The 24839-nt window shown below is 45.2% G+C and overlaps 1 protein-coding gene across 1 annotated transcript in view; it reads left to right on the top strand.

Moving 5' to 3' along the window:
* LOC119401548 (uncharacterized) overlaps positions 1–24839 on the top strand; it is a 118208-nt gene continuing 93369 nt past the window's right edge. Inside the window, exons 1-7 of the mRNA XM_049418165.1 lie at positions 1–176; positions 11100–11166; positions 12705–12974; positions 15280–15555; positions 17168–17440; positions 19914–20189; positions 21655–21927. Of these exons, the coding sequence (XP_049274122.1) occupies positions 84–176; positions 11100–11166; positions 12705–12974; positions 15280–15555; positions 17168–17440; positions 19914–20189; positions 21655–21927 (1528 nt within the window). The 5' untranslated portion in view covers positions 1–83. The remainder of the gene's footprint in view (positions 177–11099; positions 11167–12704; positions 12975–15279; positions 15556–17167; positions 17441–19913; positions 20190–21654; positions 21928–24839) is intronic.

The raw sequence follows: 24839 nt of genomic DNA, 5'->3' as shown, positions 1-24839 counted from the left end.
AAAAGAGGGGGCGTCGATCAGCCGCTGCCGGCACACGCATCGGCACTCTCACCCGGCCAGCACCCGGCACACTTGTCAGCGCGATGGCGTCGTCGCGCCGCATCGCGTTTCGTCTGGTGGCGGTCTTGCTGGCTGTGCTCGTGCTTGGAAATGAATGCGCCGGCGTCAGTGCCAAGGTGAGTGGCGTGCGTCGTATTCTACCCGACGTCGTGGTCTAGTGGTTGTGGTGCTCGTCTGCTGACCCGATGGTCGCGGGATCAAATCCCGGCCGCGGCAGCCGCACTTTCGATGGAGGCGAAAATGCTACGGCCCCTTGTACTTAGATTTCGGTGCACGTTGAAGACCCCAAGGTGGTCAAAATTTTTGGAACCCTCCGCGGATGTCGGTTGTCAAAAACACATTAATCGATACCGAATGAAAAACAAGAACTATACCTTCAACACTTCCACTACGGTGTCCCTCGCAATCTATCCTGGTTTTTGGGACGTAAAAACCTCAACAAGTATTATTATGCGTCGTATTCACTACAATCGGTATCATCCTAAAAATAATGACAAGATCCGGCCCCCAAGAACCGCTGCGTGCTTGTCAATCACCTATGCAAGATAGACATGCAAGCTAGTTTCTTTTGGAACCGTAAGTGCTTTTTATGTGCTAATGTATATGCCACGCATATCGAAAGCTAAAAGGTTCGTTAGCTACAATCTAAAATATTACGTTTGGCTAAGCATGTGATGTCAGAATCTCTGATTGTCTGTATGGGAGCACCAACTATCTGAAACACGCTGAAAAGTGCATAACAGCACGGAAATGCGCAAATGTGATTGGATGGGACGCGTATGCAAATTCTCTCTGTGTGGGACTGTGATGACAGTGGGCGGAGCTTGTATACTATCTTAGGTTGTAAGTGACTGTAGAATGTCGCATAACTCCTTGAATTGGTCCTAAGCGTTATGCTTTGGCCGATGGTGAAGCGGGGCAAAATTTTAGCGGTGTTGAGTAGTCAGTTGCAAATGATACGCGTACAAAAGAAAACAAATTACTTGCGGCGTGAGCCGTCGAGGTTTTGAGATCGAAGAACTTTTACGGCTCGAAAGAGACACCGGAAGGGGCGTTTGCAAATTTCTTTCTTTCCTGTCAATCGCTTGTTGATTCTGAAGTCAGGTCTTCGAGATCCACTTTCTTCCAATGATGGCAACTGCCGGGCGAGATTTCGCCGGTCGGTCCTTTGATATTGTCCCAAAAATTCTGTCAGTTGATCTCGTTGTAAATTTAGGCACGTGCGTGTACTGATATGACAAGACTTTCGGCTCCAAAGTCGACGCAATACCGGCTGCAAAGAACAACGCGTTCATTTTGCGCTCGCGCGTGTGGTTGGAGTTTCACAGAAGACACGCAGAAAGTGCTTGTGAACTGGAACGAGAACGCTTAGGATTAGGTTTTACTTCTGGTAAACACTGTTATGCGGAAAACCGAAACAGCAATCACGGCTATTTGTAACTGACACCACCTTAAGTCTCATGCTGGCCACCACTACGAGTGTAAAAAAAAACGTTAAATACCCTGACGACAAGTGCAAGAGCTCCTACTTTGCTGTAAGCCTCTTCTAACTGTCGGGACGCGCATTATCTACAGAAGGGTTCACTTGAGAGCAGAACCTCGATAAAGGCAAGAACATCAGTAGGGGAAGGCGAGGGGGTGTTAGAGTGGTTTCGGTATCCGGACTTTGATGCATTTCTAGCGCTTAAAGGGACACTAAAGGCAAATATTAAGTCGACGTTGATTGTTGAAATAGCGGCCCAGAAACCTCGTATGCTACTTTTATGACAAGGAAGTGCTTATTTTGAAATAAAATCACGTTTTAGTGGTCCGCATCGCGTTAGCGCCCGCCTGAAATCAGTTTTTCACACGTCACTGCTGCCGTGCCCAACGTTGCCCGCCTTTACTGCGCGGTGGCGTGCACTGGCGGCGTGCGCCATTCGGGCATCCGGCAACATCACATGCATGCGGCATGTTGTCGAACTTTCTGTCAGAGCGACTTTCACGAGCGCGCAAAACACACGCGGCAGTACGCGATAACGAAACTACCACTGAGACGCGACCGCGTGAGCGAAGCAGGGCGCCGGGCGAAGCGCAGTTCGGCGAAAACGGAACCTTTGAACCACGCGCGGGTTCCCCATGGCAACGCCAAAGAGGTTCTTTTTAACATGAATCAAACAGAAACGAAAAAACAGCATTTTATTACGTCTCCCGATGCACGGAAGGTTCGTTTTTAAATTGCTGCTAGTTTGATTACTAGTGATTAATTTTAGGCAGACTTTCATATGTCATCGGGATCATTTTGAAAATGTGCTGGTCGTGGCGCTCATCGTGTGATACATTTAGCTTAATTTCTCCGTAAGTAGGACACTGCTGTTGATAATATTGTCGTTTTAGACGTTGTCATACATTGAGCTTTCACTCTGACATAAATTGTTATTTGTCTTTAGTGTCCCTTTAAGCGGAATAGGGAAAACAAAACAAAACATGCAGACACGGAAAGAAAAAGGGACCGTAAGAACACCGCTCTTCATGTAAAGTTATTACACAGAAGGGACGTTTTTCTTTCCTTCTTTTTAACAGCTTTAATATCAGCCGACAAACGCCGCAACAACGTGTGTGGCACGTAGTACATGATGCCACTGAACGGTAATTCATAGCAGATATGTTTTGAGAAAGATAATCCGTTTCATTTTGCGACAGCACGGTAGACACAGTTATCACACAGTTTTCATTTTGTTTTCTCATACAAAAGCCCCCCCCCCCCTTTTTTTTTAAATCTGCGGCCGCTTGCCAATATTCTTCAGTCATAATAATAATTGTTGAGGTTTTACGTCTGAAAAGCACGATATGATTATGAGGGACGCCATAGTGGAGGTCTCCGGAAATTTCGGCCACCTAGGGTCCCTTAGCCTGCCCCTAAACCTAAGTACAACGGCCTCAAGCATTTTAGCCTCCGTAGAAAATGCGGCTGCCATGCGCAGGATAGATCCCGCGACCTTAGGGTCAGCGTCGAGCATCACAGTCGGTACACAACCACGGTGGGTCATTCTTTACTCATAAATTCAATTCATACATGCCTCAATTTATGCTGGTCGTTCTTAGCCACTAGTTCACAAAACTAGCAAAAACAAGTTGCGTAGACGAATGTGCACAAGGTGCCTCAAAGGGTCAACGTCTCCGGCGTCCCGGCAGCGGACGGTGGCATGCCGGTCTCGAAGGGAGTCGGCGGCGCCGCGTGCGAAACGCCGGCCGGGGTGACTCAGTTTTCTCCACCACGTGCCCTTGAGTTTTCCGCGTGATGTTCCGTCGCCGACGACAGCGCGGCACAAACCGGGTGTGATTACCGACCGCTTTCAGCGCAGAGGGGCAACTCTCCTTTCCTTCTACCGGTTTGCCATATCCTCGTTTCCCGTCCCCCTCCCCCTCTCTGCCGTTTTTATTATTACCACTTTTTATACGTTGCCGTTGAAGCGCGCGCCGAGGAGAAGACTGCATAGCTGTGCTAACATGACGGACTTGATTGCGGACGAATCAATCACGCGGCATGCGACGCGTTTCGGATTGCTCCCCAGCCAGCATTCGCGCGACGGTGGAGAACTGACGCTGGAAGGGAGAATTTCGGTATTGACAGCGAAGCTCTTGAGGCTATCGGTAACTTGTGCTCCGTCGTCATGAACTCTTCAAGGTGGGCATGCGCCACAGCAATTGGGCAAGCCCCGCTACCGTGTACAGCAGGTGCGAGCGTTAAACGAAAACCCTCCTCGGCGAAGCGGAGCGCGCGAAAGAGAGGGAAAGAAACAGACATGAAAAAGAGATAGAAACAACAAAGAGCAAGACAGAAAGAGAGAGAGAGAGAAAGAACTTTATTTATAAAGTCCAGCGAACTTGACTTGGGGTAGGCCTCAACCCCGGCCTAGGCATCGGCCGCGAGCCCTTGGGCTCGGGCGGCTTCCTCGGCTCGCTGGACGGCCCAAAGTTGTTCTTCGATTGCGGAGCTGAGCAGAGCCTCCTCCCAGCGCACCCTGCGGTTCGATACTGCCTCCTCATGGTTTCCGTGTGCTTTGTCGTCTAAGCTCGAGCACTCCCATAGTATGTGGCCCAGTGTTGCCCTTGTATCGCACATTTTGCATTTGTCTGTCAAATAGAGATCAGGGTAACAGAGACGAAAGATAACTGGGTTTGGGTAAGTGTGTGTTTGCAGCTGCCGCCATGCAACTGCCTGCTTTTTATTTAATCTATTGTGTGGCGGTGGGTATTTGCGTCTTCCTAGCTTGTAGTGCTCATGAAATAATGCAGCACTACAAGACAGAAAGAGAGAAACAAAGAAATAGAGAGAGAAAGGCAGAAGAAGCGATAAATAGAAAGAAAGGGAAAAGAGAGAGTATAAATAGAAACATGCAAATAAAGAGATGCATCAAACAGAGTGAAAGATAAAGAAAGAATGAAATAAAGAAATACTGAAAGAAAAAAGGCCACCTAGCTCCGCTCTTCTTCAATCTTTGCGCCACTAGTGCGAAGCTGCCGTAATTTTTTTTACAGCGAAAGCTGTTATCATTTCAACGGCCGTTTTTTGCGCCGTAGTTGTCCGCCGCCGCCGCCAGTGTCCGTAACCGCTATCGCGCGAAATAAGAAAGGAAACGAAATAAGAAATAATATCCAGGATGGAACGGGGTTCGCACCTGGGCTCTCTGCGTGGGAACCCAGCATTCTACCTCAGGGCCATGCCGGTGCTTGAAACTACTTTGCAAAAAGACCGTGCACAGGCTTCATGTCGGCAAGGAACCACATTAACATATGTAATATGGCGCGGTAGAAGAGTAAAATAAAAGCCAGGCGTCACACAACCCGAATTCTGTAGCCAGGCGTCACACAATGCGAATAGCGCAACGAGTGGGTTGTTGAATGCTTCCAACCCATTACAAAGCGCTCTGCCATAATTCATCGTCATCAGACACAGTATCAACAAAGTGCGCGTAATTCCTTACAGGTGTTTAGCGGGTACCAAGGTTCTCCGCGGAATGACGAAAATGGCACAGTGGCTGCTTCCCAACTTCACAAAAATTATGATGATTTATAGCGTACGCTCACAGAAAAGATCGAGTAGAAAGGGCGTTTTTTTGTCCCACGACAATAGTTATCTGGCTTGCTTGCTTTTCCTTTTTGAAAAATCAGCTCTGGCCACTTTCTTACCAAGAATGTTTTGTCACGCTGATAGCGCACATTCCGTTCGTGGCCAGAAAGTGCCAGGCGCGTTGCGATAATGCAAGGAAAGGAGGGAAAAATAAATGACGATTATTGTTGTGGTACAAAAAGACGCCCCTTTTACTCGATTTTTTTTTCTGTGAGTGTACTGGGTTCCTCGCAAGTGCACTTCTATTGGTTGCCGAGTAATCCCATATGCACCCATGATCCAATTCCTCAGGGTCTCAATAAAGTTCTTTCCATCTAGCTCTTCTCCATCTCCCTCTTTCTCACGTTCACGTATGCCATATAGCGTGGTGGGAGAGTGAAATAACAACCGGGCGTCACACAATGCGAATTACATAACTAGTGGGTCGTTTAAAGCTTCCAACCCACTACAAAGGGTTCAGCCATAATTCTTCATCGTCATCTGTCGTGGCATCAGCAAAGTGCACATAATGCCTTACACATGTGTAGCTGGTACCTCGCTTCTCCGCAGAATGACGAATAATGGTGTAGTAGCTGCTTCCCAACTTCGCAAAAATTATGATTTTTGACGTAGTGGGTACCTTGCTAGTGTACTTGCATTAGCAGCCCAAAGTGAGTTAAAACGGGCTCTAGAAAAGCCGCTCTTCCAGCTTTCTCTGTGACTGTGCTGCACTTTCTGCGCGGGCCTGGCGTTTATTTATTTTTTTCCTAGATACTGCATAGCACGCATTCGACACAAGACAGCGAAAGAACACAGATGCGCAGGACAAGCACTTGTCGTAGTGGAGGGCTCCAGAAATTTCGGCCTCCTGGGTTCTTTAACGTGCACCTAAATCTAAGTAGACAAGCCTCTAGCATTTTGCCTTCATAGAAATGCGGTCGCCGCGGCCGGCATTTGATCCCGCAGCCTTCGGTTAAGGAGCACCATAATCAACAGACCACTGCGGTGGGTAGCGTAAAACTGAAAGGAATCATTGTGAGTGCGAGACAAGAATGAACGATTTTCTGGTATGAACACATCTACTGCAGTAAGTCTTGCTAACCTCCACAGCGTTGACTGCTGTGTATGTAACGGAGTATAGATATGTTATTTTTTTATTTTATTTAAAAATACCTTACAGGCCTCCGTTGAGGCATTGTGTAAGGGGGGCAATACAAACAAGTGGACCTCCGAAGCATAACACAACATAACACAATGTCCGTAACATTACACAAAGTTCATGAACAGCGGTCATGTGATCACATAAGAAGAGCAGTACAATATAATTAGTTCATCAGCAATGGTAACAAAACTATTTAAAAGAAATCAAGAACACTAGCAAATATAAAACGTATAATAAGGAAATATTCATCTAGTCAAACACAACTGAAATCTTACAGTAGTAGGGTTAAATAGAAAAAAAGAAAAAGAAAAGCGACACTGCGGTGCTATACAATAAGAAATTGCAAAAATGTTACGACACAGAGAGCACACTGCGATAATGGCAAACATTTTTACACCTCGTTGGCCAGATAACTGGTCAATTAGTCACGAAATGCATCAGTGTCTGTGAGACATGCGATGCTATCCGGCAGGGAATTCCTTCATCGGACTGCACGTGGAAGCGCAGAGCAGTTGAATGCACGTGTTGATCCGTAAATGCGGGTATAACTAAACTGATCATGAAGCGTGTGTGACGTGGAGTAGGGCCTTTTAAAGCATGCTAGTGTTGTTCGAGATGAATGAATGAATTTGTGAAACAGTGTCAGCAAGGCAATGTCACGTCGAGTACTCAAAGATTGCAATGAAAGGTTACGTTTGATTTGTGTGACGCTAGACTGATAGCTGTAGTCGCTAGAAATGAAGCGGCTTGCCCTGTTCTGAATTCGTTCCAACATGTCAGTAAGGTATTTCTGGTGAGGGGACCAAATAGGGGAAGCGTACTCGAGTTGAGGGCGAACGAGGGTAAGGTATGCTAATTTTGCGAATAATCGAAGGAGCACTTCTTAAGTTTCGTCGCAAGTAACCCAAAGATTGGGATGTTTTGGCTGAAACGGAGGTGACGTGTTTTGACCAAGAAAGATTTGTAGTGAATATAATACCTAGATACTTATATTGTGTAGCGATTGCAACGATGTCTTTTTTGATATTGTATGAATGTCGGGAAGGTATAGGCTTCCGAGTAAATGACATTACTTTACATTTTGACGTATTCAATGTCATTAGCCATTTACTGCACCAGTTACTAATTTGTTCGAGGTCATGCTGAAGAACCAGATGGTCGTCTGTATTAACTATTCTGCGATAGACAATGCAGTCGTCAGCAAATATTCTTATAGTGGAGGACACGTTATGCGGAAGATCGTTAATAAAGATAAGAAAGAGTAATGGACAGAGGACGCTTCCTTGTAGGACACCAGAGGACACTTAAGTTAAGGAGGACGAGAACTTATTTGCAATGGTGAACTGGTATCGATTAGAAAGAAAGTTCCGGAGACATGATAAAGTGAGACAGTCCAATTGAAGAGCTAAAAGATTTGAAATAAGGCGACAGTGTGCGACGCGATCAAACGCCTTCTAAAAGTCCAGAAAAGAGCAGTCAGTTTGTTGGTTGTTGTTCAAGTTAGTGTGTAGGTCTGTAACAAATTCAAGCAACTGTGTCTCGCACGATAGGCCCTTTCTAAAACCATGCTGATTATGAAAAAAGAACTTGTTAGTCTCGAGGTGTCTGTAAATCTGCGAGGCGATAATGTGTTCCAGTAACTTGCAAGAAATACATGTCAAGGAGATTGGACGGTAATTTTCGCATGATGATTTATTGCCATTTTTAAATACCGGTATGATTTTTGCCATTTTCCAGTCTGTAGGAAGGAGGCCAGTCGCGAGTGACTGCTTAAATATGTGAAGAAGAATTTCATTTGACACTGTTACTGTATTTCGTAACATTTTTGAGTTTATACCATCTATGCCACAAGAAGACATCTTAAGGTTATATATGAGTGATGATAGTCCCTCCAATGTGATTTCTATAGGTTCCATGTATTGGTAGCTGAAATCAGAAACGTAAGGTACGCTTGAAGTGTCCTCCTTTGTGAATACAGAACTGAAGAATGAATTAAGAAATCTACAAAACAATAGTTATTTAAAGTGCGCATCACGTCGCTGTTATTTTAACGTCCCTTCACAGTCTAACTTGCTAGGACGGCACTTATGGCCACGAACCGGCCTGCTGTTCAGAACGAAGCCGATTTGCGCAGCTACGCTTGGGTTATCTTTGCGATAGAAATAGACTCGGATAACGAGGCTCCAATTGAGCTGTCTGAGGGGGCGATGCACAACCCTCTTATCGGGATAGTTTATTCAAGAAGCCACACGGCGTGGGAGAATATTGCGAGCGAGCGCCCGAGCAACAGCCACAAAGTCCAGGCCCTGTGCCCTTCCCAGAGTGCACTGATAAGTAGTCCGGAGGAGCCACATAAACAGCCTCGCATAACTATGCTCTTGTCATATTGCACTGGGTCGTTGCTCATAAACAAAGCTTGTCAGGGTATATTGGCACACTCGATTGCGCTGTGTGTGTTGGCCGAACCTGTCACGTATCGCTATCTTTTTCTGTATGTATGGTCTGAATCACTCTTGTCTACACTATAAGAAAAAAAAGTGGTATGTGTGTCTCCTTTCGGATAGTCCTGACTTGCCACGTGTGTGACCCTCTTTAAAGAGACACGCCAGCTCTCTTGTTGGTCACAAGGCTCTCCGAAGAGGGTGTAATGATCTCCAAGGAGAGTTGACGTTCCTCTCTAGAGTCATATACGTGGCAAGTCAACTCCCCGAAAGGAGTCAAAATACTTTTTTTTTCTTTTCTTAGAGTGTAGACCGGCCAATCAGCCGTTTCAGCCGCCGTATTGTGCGAAAATGTGCAGACCCACGCCGTACTGATACCAAGCCTGCACGAAAGAAGGAAATTTTTAAGGGCTCGTTCATTCTTGATACAACCTTAATGAAAACCAGCAGATAATAACGCCAAGGAAGGTGTAAGGGACGTTATTGTACTGTTTTAAGTGTATTGTAGCAATTCTGATATAGATGCGAAAATGTAAAGTCGACGAAAAGCGAAATTGCCGCCGGCAGGTGCCGAACCTTCCGAAGGTTCCAGCTTCGGTTCCTGCAGGTTCCTTTTAAGGTTCGGTTGCAGGTTCTTTTTAAGTGAATTGTAGCAATTCTGATATAGATGCTAAAATTTAAAGTGTGCGAAAAGCGAAATTGCCGCCGGCAGGTGCTGAACCTTCCGAAGGTTGCAGCTTCGGTTCCTGCAGGTTTTTTAAGGTTCGGTTGCAGGTTCTTTTTAAGTGTATTGTAGCAATTCTGATATAGATGCTAAAATTTAAAGTGTACGAAAAGCGAAATTGCCGCCGGCAGTGCTGATCCTTCCGAAGGTTGCAGCTTCGGTTCCTGCAGGTTCCTTTTAAGGTTTGGTTGCAGGTTTTTTTAAGTGTATTGTAGTAATTCTGATATAGATGCTAAAATTTAAAGTGTACGAAAAGCGAAATTGCCGCCGGCAGGTGCTGAACCTTCCGAAGGTTGCAGCTTCGGTTCCTGCCGGCGGCAAGTTATCTTTTCGTCCACTTTACTTTCTTCACATCTATGTCACATTTACTACAATGCACTTAAAACAGTATTATTAATGTCCCCTATACTTTCCTTGACTTGACTATATGCTGGTTTTCATTAAGATGACACCAAGCATAGTCATATCGTAGGCTAGGCCATGGTGGTATAATTTAAGCTTGAACGTAAGCTTGTATCTAACGCGAAGTAACAGCTGCTGATGGCGCCAGCATCCAGGGCCAAGCCCTATACTGCTCTAGACGAGTGTGATTCTGGCTGTACAACCTAATAACACTGTATAGCCAAGTTGTGTAGAACCAGTTCGAAGGTCGTGCGTTCAGATCCCATCGACGGAAAGGGTGTTTTCTCGTCCACTTTCAGTCATTTCAATTTACGTCATAAATAGTACACTACAGTTAAAGACAACAGTTAGTATCCCGCGTGTTTTCCTTTGCCTAATTGTCTGTCGAAGTAATTGTCTGGAGCCATGTTGGTGGTAATTAAAATGATAATTTCTGGTGCTTTAAATGCCGACACCACAATGAAATAACGAGGCACGTCGTAGCGGAGGGCTCCGGAAATTTCGACTATCCGGTGTTCTTTAACGTGCACTGACATCGAACGGTAGACGGGCCACTAGCATTTCGCCTCCGTCGAAATGCGACTGCCGCGGTCGTGATCGAACCCGCGACCTTCGGTACAGCAGCTGAACACCGCAACGATTACAGCATCGAAGCATACTACACGCAACCCAAGCGTTTTACCGAATAAATATGTTGCTAGTAATTGTTCGATTTACCGATTTACTACAATAGACCCTTTTCAAATTCCGCGAGTGCGCTTCCCTGCGCTGCACATTCGCCGACCTGATGGCGGCTCGTGTTGTGCTTCAAGTAGAGAGGGCCGGGATCGTAGTTGCACGTGCTGGGGCTGGTCTATTATGCGTGTTTATACCAATAAAATTGAGTCTACATTTTCTGCGTCATAGCGCAAGCAAAATGCGCTTGAACACGCTGTTTACAGGGTAACTATCCGCCATCAGTTGGGCCAACTGAATCGCAGGAAAGCTAGCGTTACAATTATGAACACAGTCTATTAGAATATCTAAGTAAAAAGCCACACATGTCAGAAAATTTTCCGCAACATTTACAGTTCACTGAATTGATGCAGATGACTGGGTACTAATGTTGCTTGCTGAATGAACGCCTGCCTTATTTTTCAGGAGGCGCTGGCTTTGATATTCTAGTAGATGTTAGTTTACGGGTGGTGAAGTTAATATTATTCTCGTATCTCTTTGCAGCGCCAAACAAGAAAAGAGAAGAGTCAAGTTGACGAGCCGACTGGAAACATCAGCAGACGCAAGCTTCGTGAGTGGAAGATAGTCTGTACCGAAACTTCCCGGCATGCATTGCGCTGCTCCCGAGCTTGTCGTCGGCTGTGGGGAATGACAGCTGTTTTGAGCGACAGCGGCAATTTTTTCTTTACCTCTATAATAAGCATATCAGCAACCACTTCGCTGAAACACCTAACTCTGGACCTTCCCGACTTGTAGATTAAAAAAAGCTCGTCAAACGGGCGTGAATATGTACAGGGCCGTGTACATCAAAGGTGAACACTTCAGTTATATTCAAGACCTCATAAAACCTGATGTTTAATACATAACTCGTGAAATTATTATTGTGCTTATCTACACCTTGATTAGACGTCGTATAACGGGCATTTCCCTCGTGAAGTAAAATAAACATTCAAGTTTTAGCGGCTTGCATACTATTGAGGTATTCACGTTAGATCTAGTCAACCCTATGCTTGCTACCAGAGGCGTAGCCAGAAATTTCTTTATGGGGAGGAGGGGGGGGGGACGCTACTCGAATGCTTGCCACGTTCTCACCTAAGCTCGATTAATTACTACACATATCCTAGTTATAGCTTTAAGATTAATTAGATTAGTGTAGGTGGCTTTAACAAAGTCAGTTTCGCTGCAAGGGTGAAGCAATGAATGCGATGGCTAAAGTGGATGCAGCGCTGTTGTTCGTGGTTCATTTTTCTTGTGCTTCGTCTTTTGCGCCGTTTTTCTTTCCGCGAATGCGATAGCAACGACATGGAATGTTATACGAAGTCAGGCTAGCATCTAACTCCTTCAGGATCCGGTCTGGCGTAACTCTACAAAACAGCGGCGTAAGGGAATACAGCCGCACCAGTGAGCGAAGCGGTTTTCTGCTGTTTGCCGGTTCCAAGCTATGTAAGCGGCGAGAGCGCAGCACATACAAAGGTACGAGCCGTCCGATGATCTGTGTCGAGGTAGCGACCGCGCCCTTTCGATCAGAGTTAGCACTTTCTGCCCGAGTGACGCTGCTTGCATACTGGTCGACGAAGCATGCATAATTTGGATACTGTTCAAAGCGACACCTGACAGAAAACTTTTTTTTTTTGTCGCGCTAGTAAATGACTCTTTCGCGATACCAAAAAACGTCACGGTTGCTGCGAGAAGACGCTTGGTAAGCGAGAGAACGCGCAAAAAGGAAATTCAGGTGGCGACACCATCTTGAAGTTCCCGCATCAGTTGCCGTGACGTCTACTGAGACCTACGTAATTTCTAATCGGTCAAAATTAAGTACACCCTCTTCTTAGGGAGCCAGGGACTTAACATACCAAGTTTAGGGAAATTTCACTCAGCCTGTATGGCAAAAATACGATACAACACATTGAAATCTGGGACGTCATCATGGGTGGTTTCAGCGGGAAATATGAAAGTGAAACTTCTGCCGTTGATCTTCTTGTCTATTGCTAAACCTATGGTGGGGAATACTGAGGACACTAAAGTTTTCAGAGTGCTTTTTGTCAAACCAATTTATTTTTTCACTTTTGTGTCCCTTTAACCAATGGATCTTTATTTTGCCTTTTTCAGCTCCGCCCACGGACCTGAAGGTCGAAGTGTCTTGTGATAACATGTACAAAGCAACTTGGAATTATGACTTCAAGAATAGCTTCGACGGCTTTAATGGGACTCTCTGCAGCAAAGATGAATGCTCCACCACGCACATCGACTACAAGGATCGAAAGTTTTCGTGGCCGCTGCCATCGCCCAACAGTAGTTATAACTTTACTTTGTACGCATACGACAGCGACGGCCGGCAGAGTGATTCAGCAGTCGCAGAGTTCACATCGTTCCCGAAACGTGAGTACCGAACGCTGCATCAGCAAAAAAAAAATTACAAGTCCTAACGCTGCGTCTCCACTGTTGTAATGCGACGTCATCGCGACGTCATCGCATTAAATGAATACGTATTAATCTGTACTCGGTTATAACTGGCGGAGCAAGAAAAGTTACAACGTAAGAAAAACTCAGTTCCACCCACAGCCATCGCAGTGCCTCCCACAAAAAAGTTGCATAAGCACTCCATCCAATAGAGGTTACTCATTATTGTGACGTCAAGCGCTTCTCGAGTGCTTCAGATAGCGGACCTTCTTATACAGATCCACGTTTGTGTCGCTGGTTTTAGATCAGAAACTTGAACGTCTTAGAAAATTTCGTCGGGGATTGTGACATCGCTGCTCAGCCCCTCTGTTTTATGTAGTAGCGACTAGCCATTAACACTTAATATGCATAATATTTACATTAGCATAGCAAAAGTGCTTACGGTTCAAGAGCAAACCAGCAAGCACGACTGTCTTTCACAGGCAAAAGGGCAGCCGCGCCGTGGTTCAATGGCCGCAGCTGCCATTTTAAGTGCGGAGCACTTTAGAGGCCCAGGATATCATGTGCTGCCATCGTTGTCTCATGTCGCTTGGCGTGACGCTGTCAAAGCCATGTAAAGCGCAACCATGTATAGTAAACTATAGCAAGGGGTGGGAAAGGGGGGTGAGTGGGAGTGAAAGGGGGGGGGGGGCAAAGCATATCATAGCTGGGTGTCGTATAGTGTAGCAAGAGGGCGAGGAGGAGAGACGAGAGGGCGAGGAGGAAGGAAAGGAGGAGGGGGATGGAGAAGCATAGCGCGGCCATGTGTACTACAGTGTAGCAAGAGATGGGGAAATGGCAGTGAATGTAAGGAGGAGTGATGTGAGGGTAAGGAGGAAGGAAAGGAAGAGGGGGAGGGTAATGTAAAGGATATTCATGTGTAGTACAGTATAGCAAGGGGAAAGGGAAGTGAGGGTAGAGCGTAGCTTAGCCGTACAGTATAGAAAGGGGCGGTAAATAGAAGTGAGGGTTAGGAGAATTGTGAGAGTGAGGAGGATGGAAACGAGGAGGGGGAAGGTAAAGCATAGCATAGTCGTGTATAGTACAGCAAGGTGGTGGAAAAGGCAAGTGAGGATGAGGAGGAGAGGTGTGGGGATGACGAGGAAGAAACCGAGGAGGGGACAGTCACCATTACATCACAAGTGAATGTTTACTTTCCCGCCATGGACGCCTAGCAGGCTGCAGGTTTGGAACGCCAGTGCTTGCTTGCCATGTGGGCAGGCGAATCAATGCTCCGCACTTCCTACAGCTCTCACGTTGAGTGCAACTGCACACATTTTTATTCTTTGTAACCGGGCATAGAAACATATCTCCTACGCCGTAATTTTCCGGCAACTGCTGACCCATGGAGTGTTATTCTGGACACTGTCGAATTCGGCCATCATGTGAAATTCGCCACCATGAGAAATCTGCCACTGAGACCTCTCGAATTGGCTGAAAATGCCGTCATTACAGAATTTGACCAGGTGCCGGAGTTTGCCTCTATCCAGAATAGCGCCCATGATCGGCAGGCTTCTGCTTGCCACCCCTTGGGCCGTTTATTTATCTATTTATTTTGTTTATTTATTTGCTTATTTATTTATTTATTTATTCATGCGAAAACCTTTTTGCCTCATCAAGCGGAAAAAGTGGCCCTCATGGTGGTTGTCGGCGTCAACCGAAGCGGTACCAATAATCTGATGACGTCATTCGAGTTTCCGAGACAAGTCGTGCGAGATGTGACGTCACGACCTGGCGGATCGCCAATATTTGTGACGTCATCAAGCTATATGACCACGCAATCACATGAAATCGTCGCTTGGTCAAAGATAGGGCGATGGCGGAGTTAGTGCCGCACCATGCGAGGTGCAGAAAGATTCCGAATTGGGGGGGGGGGGGGGGCGGTGGATGAACAATGATGTCGGCTGAGGAGGAAGAGGAGAGAATGAAGATGATGATGGAGATGGAGATGGCTTTCCTCTTCGAGTCGTCTCAGACGAATGCATATGGGACCCCGTGAGTTCGATACTTCTTTATTTCTCCTTTATTTTTACGCACTTATTTATATTGCAAGCACCCTTTGGTCACATTAAACAGTGAAAAGTAGTAAGAAAGGCAATGCAGCTTTTCGAGAAAAAAAATTCTGTGGTCGTTTCACACTGTGTGCATATACAGTGCAACCTAAGGTGGTTTTGTCTGAGTTTTCTTTCTTGTAGAGAATTGCTTTGCGATCACGGTATAACCAACTGTATGCCTTCATTTTCAGCGCCATACGTTATAGGCCTTACCGTGAAAGCCACAAGCCCTACCGAGCTCAAGGTGATATGGTCGGGCAACTGGGTATACGTCATTGAGCTCAGCGCTTGCTCCGCGACAACATCGTGCGTGAGCGCCACGGTTCCGGCACAGAACAAGACGCACACGTTTAGTGGTCTCGAACCTGGCACCAGGTACGAAGTGACTGCTCAGGCGGCGGTCACCATGAACAACCGCACCTGCAAGGGTGACGCCGCCAAGCAAAGTGGCACGACACAGCATTTGGGTGAGAGCTGCGTCCATTACACTTTTGTGGCATAGAGTTTCATAACACTACACTGGAGGCAAATCTGGCGCTAGTCTTTGTGGAAGTTGCAACGCATGACGCTTCAGCCAGCATAGGATTGATGGGAAGTACATGGATTTGTCTAAGCTTCGTTCTTTCGGCTCCGTGTGGCTTGCAGCCGCTTTGTCTCAAGACGAAGTTCAGTAAAACTTCAGCAGTCCCTCTTCACCACGTTGACGCTTCTATCCTTACTCATTCTTCATTCAAATCAGCTCACAATGCGCACAACGAGCCTTCTTTTATCCGAAACAAAAGCCGAAACACAGAAATAAACAAAGCCACAAAACCGTTCGAAGCCGCAAGCACGAAGAGAATCCATGTACTACCCATCATTCCCACGGCGGCTGAACGATCGCAGCACCACAATTCTTTATAGTAAATATTTCAGGAAACCTTATGTTATGTGGTATACTTTGGAAGCTGTCCAGAGCCTGGACGTCGCATGGCTGATGCATGGGCGTTGGCAAGGGAGCGCACGCTTGGCAGGATTACGGTGGCAAATAACGTGACGCGAGGCGTTCGCTCAGATGCCATTATCTGAGCCCGCCGGTCACGTGACCTCGCTTTGCCCAATACGCAAGCGCGCGTATTTCAAGTCTAGTGGCGGAATTACGACATCACGTGATCTCGCTAGCCAATAATATACTCTCGCGCGCTTGCTGCTTCGGTGCCCCGCGGTTTTCACAACGAGGATCTGGCTGCTTCTTTTGTCCCGATAGGTTTTGTCGCATTTGTAAATATGTCACCATAGGTAGTAATTTTGCGGAAATCACTACGCGTTTCAATGAGCAACAACAACAAAAAATGTGGAAACGAGCCGGCCCTCTTGTTTCAATTATTATACGTGCCTTAGTTGCATCTTTCCTTTTTTTTTGTCGCAATGTAATACATACCACTACGTTGTAGGTTCGTTAAATAAAACCAACTTATAAATGATTCTTCTTAGAAGCTTGCGATACTGCTTGTCAAAGGTGCATAAGTAAAGCACTTCTATAATGAGATTGAGAACTCAAAGTGCGACGCAGAGTGGAAATTAAATTAATAAGGTCTGAATATTAGGACGTGATTACCACAGTCACCGTCGGAATTACATACGAAGGTAGCCTAATAGGCACTGCCTAAACAGTTAGTCATTTTTCCTCAATATTCACAGGCGTGATTCAAGAATTACGAAAGAAAATTGAACAGTCTTAAATTTTCATGTTTCTGAATTGCTCGCATTACGATTGGGTGCATTTTCGTCCGCTTTAATTCCTTTAAATTTCGGTTATAATCATTACACTGCTGTAAAACACAACATATAATGTTTGATATGCTTTTCTTGGCTTAAGTGTCTGTTAGTTTCATTGGTTGTGTCTAACAAAGAAACGGGCGCCTACAACAATTCCTTCTTGCGTAGTTTAGAATCAGAAGCAATTTATTTAAGCTGATATACAGGACTGTTTTACCGTGAGACGGTTCATCTTATTCGATAGACTAAACACCTGGTCAAGACAATGCGTTCACTTATAATATGCGCTCTGGTTGACCTCCAGATGTGTTTTTTTTTCAGACCCACCCACGGACTTGCAGGTCACAGTGTTCTGTAACAACACGCTGACAGCCACTTGGGCATACAATGATGAAGTGGTTATTTCTGGCTTCAACGCGAGTCTTTGCAATGAAGATGGAACGCGCTGCCTCAACAAAACCTACCAGTCCTATGTCCGAGACCTCTCATACGAACATCTGAACCAAAACAGCAGTTACACGCTTTTTCTATACGCAACCTTCTATGACAGTCGCAGCAAACCAGCCAAGGAAAGCTTCAACTCTTTCCCGAATAGTGAGTACCCAACGCAGCAACCGAAGAGGTCGCAGGTGCTCGTAGTGCAGCCATCACAACGAGTGGCGTAGCCATTGTGGGATAGGGATTCAAACACCCTTCCCTCCAAAATTTAAAACATTTTGCATATATAGGTGCACACATACAAACGCATGAAAGAACGTACATAAAGGGGGTTGAACCACCTCGAAAAAAATTTCTGGCAACGACTCTCACCACAACTGCAACGCTATAGCATTATACTCTGTTTCATGCATCAAGTGCGATGCTGTGGAAGCTATGCAAGAAGTTCGGTCAGTAAAAGGAGTCCGTGCGTCTCGTGCATGGCCTCCGCGATCAGTTCTGGTTGCGCGCTGCCGGAGCTAGTCACGGAGGCCACGATATGAAAATAAAGAGATGTTAAGCGACCAAGAACAACCTATTGAGAACCGAGTGGCGTTTGTTGATTTACAAAGCACGAAGAGCCGTTATTTATTACTTAGCCTAAAAAAAATAAGATACATTACGAGTGGTAAATTTATCGGACTAATTCTTTAGTCGAACGCATCTACTGCAAGTAGCCTCTTTATGAAGGAAACTGCGCAAATAAACGTCGACAAAGAGTGAACAGAACAGCCCAAGCACATCTAACAACTGAAATTTGTATTGAAAACACGAATAATATATAGGAAAAACCCACGTGTGCGCGATTAAACAAAAATACCTACATGTGCGCACCAAGATAGCCAATCTCTGCTTTGCGTAAGGATACGGAGGGCTTTGCGACACAGCTGTCTCCTGCTTTGAAAATAATACAAGGTTCAACAAGCTCACGTGTCGTGTGTTCTTTGTGCCGCGCAAGAACTTTGGTTCCTCGGAAACGTGGGCTGCAATTACAATCAAAGCAACGTAATGACAGGTTTGTTGAAGGCTGTCCTTTCATTGAGAACCGGTTGTCATTCAACCTCTCATTGAGACAGCGGCCCATTTGCCCGATGTAGTTGTGGCCAAAAGAGATAGAAACACAATACACCACTCCCATACCACAGTCTGATGAACCGTTCCTATGTTTGACTTTACACTCAAACTACTTCTGTGTAGTGCCGTCCACCTTTCTTTCGACAGCCCCACAAATTCTGCTTAACTTATTTCTCGTGGAAAACACCATATGAACACCGTACTTCGCGCCAACCTCCTTGAGACGGTGTGACACATCATCTATGCCCTTGTGCTGTTCGATTCTCACTTTTTCGACGTTTCCTTTGCGCAGTTTCCCTCATAATGAATTACCTACTCGCACAACAGTCTATTCTTCTAAATAGCCTCACTAGCTTTCATATTTGTGCACTTGATGTATGCAGCGGAGCGTACACGTCATCGCTTTCTTCGCGGATACATAATAATATAGGATCATTCAGTCATATTAAATTCATGCTCGATCTGTGAACTGTGAAGTCTTGTTGTTCTGATACTGTCTCCTGTTTATCCTTAAATAACATGCTTTTTTTTTTCTGAGGAATCCGTAAAGACTTTGTTGCAGCTTTTTGCTACAAAGTGGGTCACGGCAATATTACGTTTGATGACACTTAACCCACATGCCGGATTAATTAGAATTGGTTCCTCATACTAACTCTTATCACATTTGTTTATTTATACATATGCATATTGCAGGCCCAACAACACAAACACACACAATAAAGAAAAAAGCTTTGAAAAGAACTAAGCATAATAAAATCTCTTCATTAAACATTCCGAACAGTCCGATCACCACACATAGGCCACATGATTTGGGCTTTGCGAGAAAAAATGCACTGCGCGTAAAAACCAGGCAGTTGCCGTAGCGTCCGCTAACTGTGAAATGACTGCGTGGCCCTGGAGGCGGTGTCGATTCTAAACGAAGGGCGCGTGCCTTCCTGTTGAGGGAGTGTCGCTTCGAGTGAGATAACTAGGAACAGGAAGTTAGTTAAGGGTCTGGATGTGGAAACTTCAAGTGAACGCACAACTGGAAGTGCGTCATGTTTAGGTTGCTGGCTTTTCTTTGTTTAGTTTCTTTCTCTTGCTCTTTATGATAATCAGACATCGGTCATAGCAAATCATACCCAGTTACAGAATGACGCTGGAGAGAGTCTAAAAATACTTTGCATTCAGAATAATTGTTAGGAATGGCCGAATGTGTAGAAAGCGAACACGCCACAAACGCCAACTTACTTCTGAAGGGCGGTGTATTGTTGGCGAAATGACTGATTCTGTCCGCAAGTGTCAGTTACTTAATTACCTAATAGTAAGTTTGACTAATCCTCGTTGCATGCCAACACAGTGTTCGTTCAGTCTCTCAAGCTAGTGGTGCTGTCTCGTATGCATGTACACTGCAACTTAAGTTGATGTTGCCTGACCTTTTTCTTCTTCATTTTTTTGCGAATATTTACCAGTTTACGCCCATTTCCCTTGTTGCTCGTTCTGTGCTGGCACTACAAATGTGCGCTTTTCTTTTCAGTCCCACGCGTTCAGGGTCTTACCGTGAAGCCCATTAGCTCTAGCGAGCTCGAGGTGTTATGGCTGATCCAGTGGGAACAAAACATTGAACTCAGCGCCTGCTCAAAGACAGCAACATGCGTCAACGCCACGGTTCCCGCCAAGGACATGACGTACACGTTTAAAGGTCTCCAACCTAGCACGACGTACGAAGTGACTGCTGAGATTGCGGTCGCTATGAACAACCGTACCTGCGAGGGTGACGCTGCGAAAAAAAGTGGCACGACACTGCAGTTGGGTGAGAGCTGCTTCCGTTACTGATTGTGTTACATTCCATAGAGTTTCCTACAATATTTAGCTGAGGGAACTGTGGCGCTGCTATCGTTCAACCACCATGGGAAAGATGGGTAGTACGTGTATTTGCCCAGTCTTTGTGCTTGCGGCTTCAAACACACTTGTGGCTTTGTTTATTCACGTGTTTTGGCTTTTGTTTCCGATAAAGGAATGGCTGGTTGTGAACCTCGTGAGCTGACTTGAATTGGCCAACCTAAAAGGCTCAAGGTGGTGAAGTGGGACTGCTTTGCTTTTGGGGAACTTCGTATTATGACAAACCGGCTGCGGACCACACGGCTGCGGACCACAACTAGCCGAAAGAACAAAGTTTAGGCATATTCATATACTACCCATTATTCCCATGCTGGCTGAAGCGTCATGCGTTGCATCTTCCATAGGAAACCGCGTCAGATTACCCTGAAGTGTGCTGTTATGAAACTCTTCCGAGCAGTCCAGAGCCTCCTGTTTGTGCGTCCTGCATTTTATAGCTTTTCCCGCTCAATCTAATCCGAGCGACAGCTAATTTGGCTGTCGCTTGGATTAAATTGAGCGGGAAAACCTGTAGCGGTCGAAATTGAGTGCTCGGAGCACAATGTGCACTACTTCAGTGCATTCGGCTGCTGGTAGTATTCTTGCACTCAAGAGAACTTCGGTGGTAGATGTTAAATTCTAATGGTCAAAATCACGTGTTCGGAGCAAAATGGGTATCACTACATTTCTTCATAGTGCGATGGTTATTCTGATCTCCAATCGAAAATTCAGACCTTTTTTCCTGCGTACTTGTGTTTTATATGTATTGCGACGGTGCCAATAAGAGGAGAGAAGGACCTAGGACGACGATAAACTCTTACGAGCCGCTGCTGCATCTCAGTAGCTGTCTCGGCGATCCTTCTCCTTCACAAGCATTCATATCTAAACAAACACAAGTCACTCGTCAAAATATATAACATTATCCCTTTCTCAACCCTTTCGCCACCTTGCGGGATTCCGCAGAACTCAATTGCTATATTCTTTGACCGCGTGCTTCGAGTTGTTGACTAATTCGTCTTCGCGCTGCCGATTGCTAGCATCCTAGATTGACAGAGCGACCACACCGGAAAGGCGTTGGGCCCGGGTTCGATGCCCGTACCAAGACGAATTTTTCTTCAGCTAAGAAGGTTTCCTTTCCGAGAAATCCGTACGGATTTCCTTGCGGCTCCGTGCTACAAACGCTTGGTTGTCACTTATTCCTATAATGAGCAGTAGCTACTACTACTTTACGTAAATTGGTCAGCTTATTATCTGAAGTCATTCGTGTAATCTCATACAGTACTGCCTTGCCGGGAAAGGGATGTCCTTAATCGATAGAATAAGCACCAGCTGTAGTAAAAGTGGCCACTCGTAACACGCTTTATAATTAACCTCCAGATATTTCCTTTTCTTTTTTTCAGACCCACCCAAGGACCTGCAGGTCAAAGTGTTTTGTAACAACACACTGAAAGCCAATTGGGAATATAGCGAAGACTTTAATATTTCGGGCTTCCTTGCGAGCTTTTGCAGAGAAGATGGATCTCAGTGCAACAACGAAACCTACGGCTCTCATGTGCGAGGCTTATCCTACGAACCTCTGTACCTGAACAGCAGCTACACTCTTTATCTGTATGCATTTGTCTCCGAGAGCCTCAGCGATCCGGCCAATGCGAGCTTCCACTCTTTCCCATACCGTGAGTACCGAACGCAGCATTCGAATGGATCGCAAATCAATCAATCAATCAATCAATCAATCAATCAATCAATCAATCAATCAATCAATCAATCAATCAATCAATCAATCAATCAATCAATCAAATAGTGAATTAGTCATTAATAAATAAATAAATAAATAAATGAATCAATCATTTCATCAATAAATCAATCGGGGTCGGTCGCTTTGTATTGTTACATGCTAGCTTAATTGCAAAATGTACAGACGCGGGTCCCAAAGTAGACGGCTGCAACTGGACCCTCGGTGAAGGTTACATATAAACAATATAAGGATTAGCACCAGTGCGAACAGTGGAACCGATATGTCAAATAAATAAAACCGAGCATAATATAATATAAAAAACAGAACTGCTTGAAATAAGGAAATGAAGAACTTAATGAATAAACGCAGTATATGGAAACAGAAATATAGTACATCTGTGGAATGCAGATAAAAGAATTAACAAATAATCGTTTATGCCACTATCATTAAAGCGAAACTTATGCAATAACTGCATACTGCCAGTTCTAACATATGGGCCTGAAACGTGGAGGATGGCAAAGCAACTAGAGAATATTTGAGGACCACGTGGCGTGCAAGGGAACGTAAAATGATAGGAGTAACATTACGAGATTGCAGTACGAGATCGGAGGATGGCAGAATGGGTCAAGGAACAAACAGGTGTAGCAGATATCCTAGTTGACATCGAGGGAAGGATATGGACCTGGCGATGTAAGGCTTAGGACAGCCAACCGGTGGACAGTAAGAGTACAAGAATGGTTATCAAGGGATAGGGAACGCAGTCGAGGAAGGCATAGAGTTAGAGGGAGTGAGGAAATTAAGAACTTCACTGAGATTAAACAGGATCAGCTCGCACAGCATATGCTAAACTGGAGATTATTGAGAGAGGCCTTCGTCCTGCAGTAGGCTAAAACAGGCTGAGAATGATGATGCTGAAATCGAATTCTCGAATGAAATTATGGAAGCATTAGATTTCAGCGACATGGGTAAACGATTCCATAATTCGGTCACACAAAAGAATGAAGATGATTTGCCATAATTAGCGGAGGCTTTACGAAGTAACAAGTTATTGTTATTAACAAACACGGCACTGTTGGTATTTACTGAAAGTAACTTATCGGTGAAGTCACCCAGTGAAGGTTCCCTCAATCCAGCTACCGCACGTGTAATTCGACATCTTTACGACGTAGCTTTCTTTGATGGCAACCAACAATAGAAGAACTTTGTGCCCTACTCTATTGCAGCCACGATCTGATAACTTTTAAAAGACGTTCTGCTGACACTAGCTTCTGCTATTGGCGTCAGATGAGCTGTTCTTTATGAGGCGATGAAAAATCATTCAACACTGGGTGTCGCTGCAGCCAACGTTTCGACAAGTAGTCTTGTCCTCTTCAAGGCATCAACTGACTTCAAGAAGACAAGACCGCTAGTCCAAGCGGTGGCTCCATCGACACACCGTGTTCAAGCATTTTCCATCTCTTCAAGCCTCCATCTTTCACTGACTTCTGCCTTAGATTTATTTTCTGTCTGAAGATTACGTATGAATTTCCTTGCATCTTTGTGCTACAAGCAATTGAACTGCAATGTCACCTTTCATGACGTATCTTCTGTAGTGCGGGATTCTGTAGAACTGACTCCCCATGCTATCTCTTACGACATTCACTTACACATATTTCTTCCGTGCTCCCTCATGCCAAATAAAAATATAGTAAAAGCAGTAAAGGTAACAGCCCCTACAGGCAACGCCAAGGAAAGCTCAGGCGAAAGTTTGCGCCCTGAGGAGACAATAAAGAGAAACTAGCGCGAAAAATGATTTGTCTCGTATTAGTAATTCATTGGTCAACTGCCAGCGTACAATGATCACGTGCTACGTGATTCCTGCTGGCAAAAAAAAGTGTTCCACACTCGCCGTCATAGCTAGGAGTGGCGCTAGCCGACACTGCCACGAAGAAAAAAAATCACAGCTATATCATAATTACTACAATGCAGTAAAAGGACTACAAATAACGTCTCCTATACGTTCCTTGGCCTCATTGTTTTTTGGTATTCATCAAGTTTGCATCATCATGGAAGCGTTTCACATACACCTAGCTTCATATTCACAAAGACTGGACGTCATTGTTCCATGTATTGTTCTTTCGCACAAAGAGACATTTTTTTTATGTTCGTGAGTCAATTATCGGTCACGTGCTTTTCCTGCCTTTTGAAACCGTGGCTTTGTCTTTTTGCTTCGCACACAATTCATGAATAGTTGTAGTCATCCTCTGTTACGTTGCTTCCTGTCAATTCAGCAGATGTGCAGTTGGCGCTGTGCTTTTCTATTTATGTGCTTTTTCTTTTCAATAAAATTTCGCTTGCGAGCATGCGCTTGGCCTTTCATGTCTTTTCTTCGCCTCTGCTAGCGTTGCGCTACCAAAACATCAAAAGAAAAAAGAAAAAAAAAAAACGGCATGCCTGCGCGGAAAGCGCAGCACAGTCACAGCGACAGCGGGAAGAGCGGCATTTCCAAAGCCCGTTATAAAATCTCTTGGGGCTATTAATACAAGTGCAGTAGAAATGTACCCACTACGCCATAAATCAATTTTTGTGAAGTTGCAAAACACCCAGTACGCCATTATTTCATAATTTTGCGGAGAAGCGAGGCACCAGCTACACATGTGTAAGGCATTATGTGCACTTTGTTGATGCGACGGTTGATGGCGATGAAGAATTATGGCTGAGCCCTTTGCGATGGGTTGGAAGCCTTAAAAGACCCACTAGCTACGTAATTCGCACTGTGTGACGCCTGGTCGCTATTTCACTCTCCCACCACGCTATATGACATACGTTAACGAGAGAAAAAGAGAGAGAGAGGGAAAGAACTCTACTGAG

The sequence above is a fragment of the Rhipicephalus sanguineus genome, chromosome 8 (assembly GCF_013339695.2).
Source record: "Rhipicephalus sanguineus isolate Rsan-2018 chromosome 8, BIME_Rsan_1.4, whole genome shotgun sequence".
Taxonomy (NCBI): Eukaryota; Metazoa; Arthropoda; class Arachnida; order Ixodida; family Ixodidae; genus Rhipicephalus; species Rhipicephalus sanguineus.
This window is presented reverse-complemented; position numbering and strand designations above follow the sequence as displayed.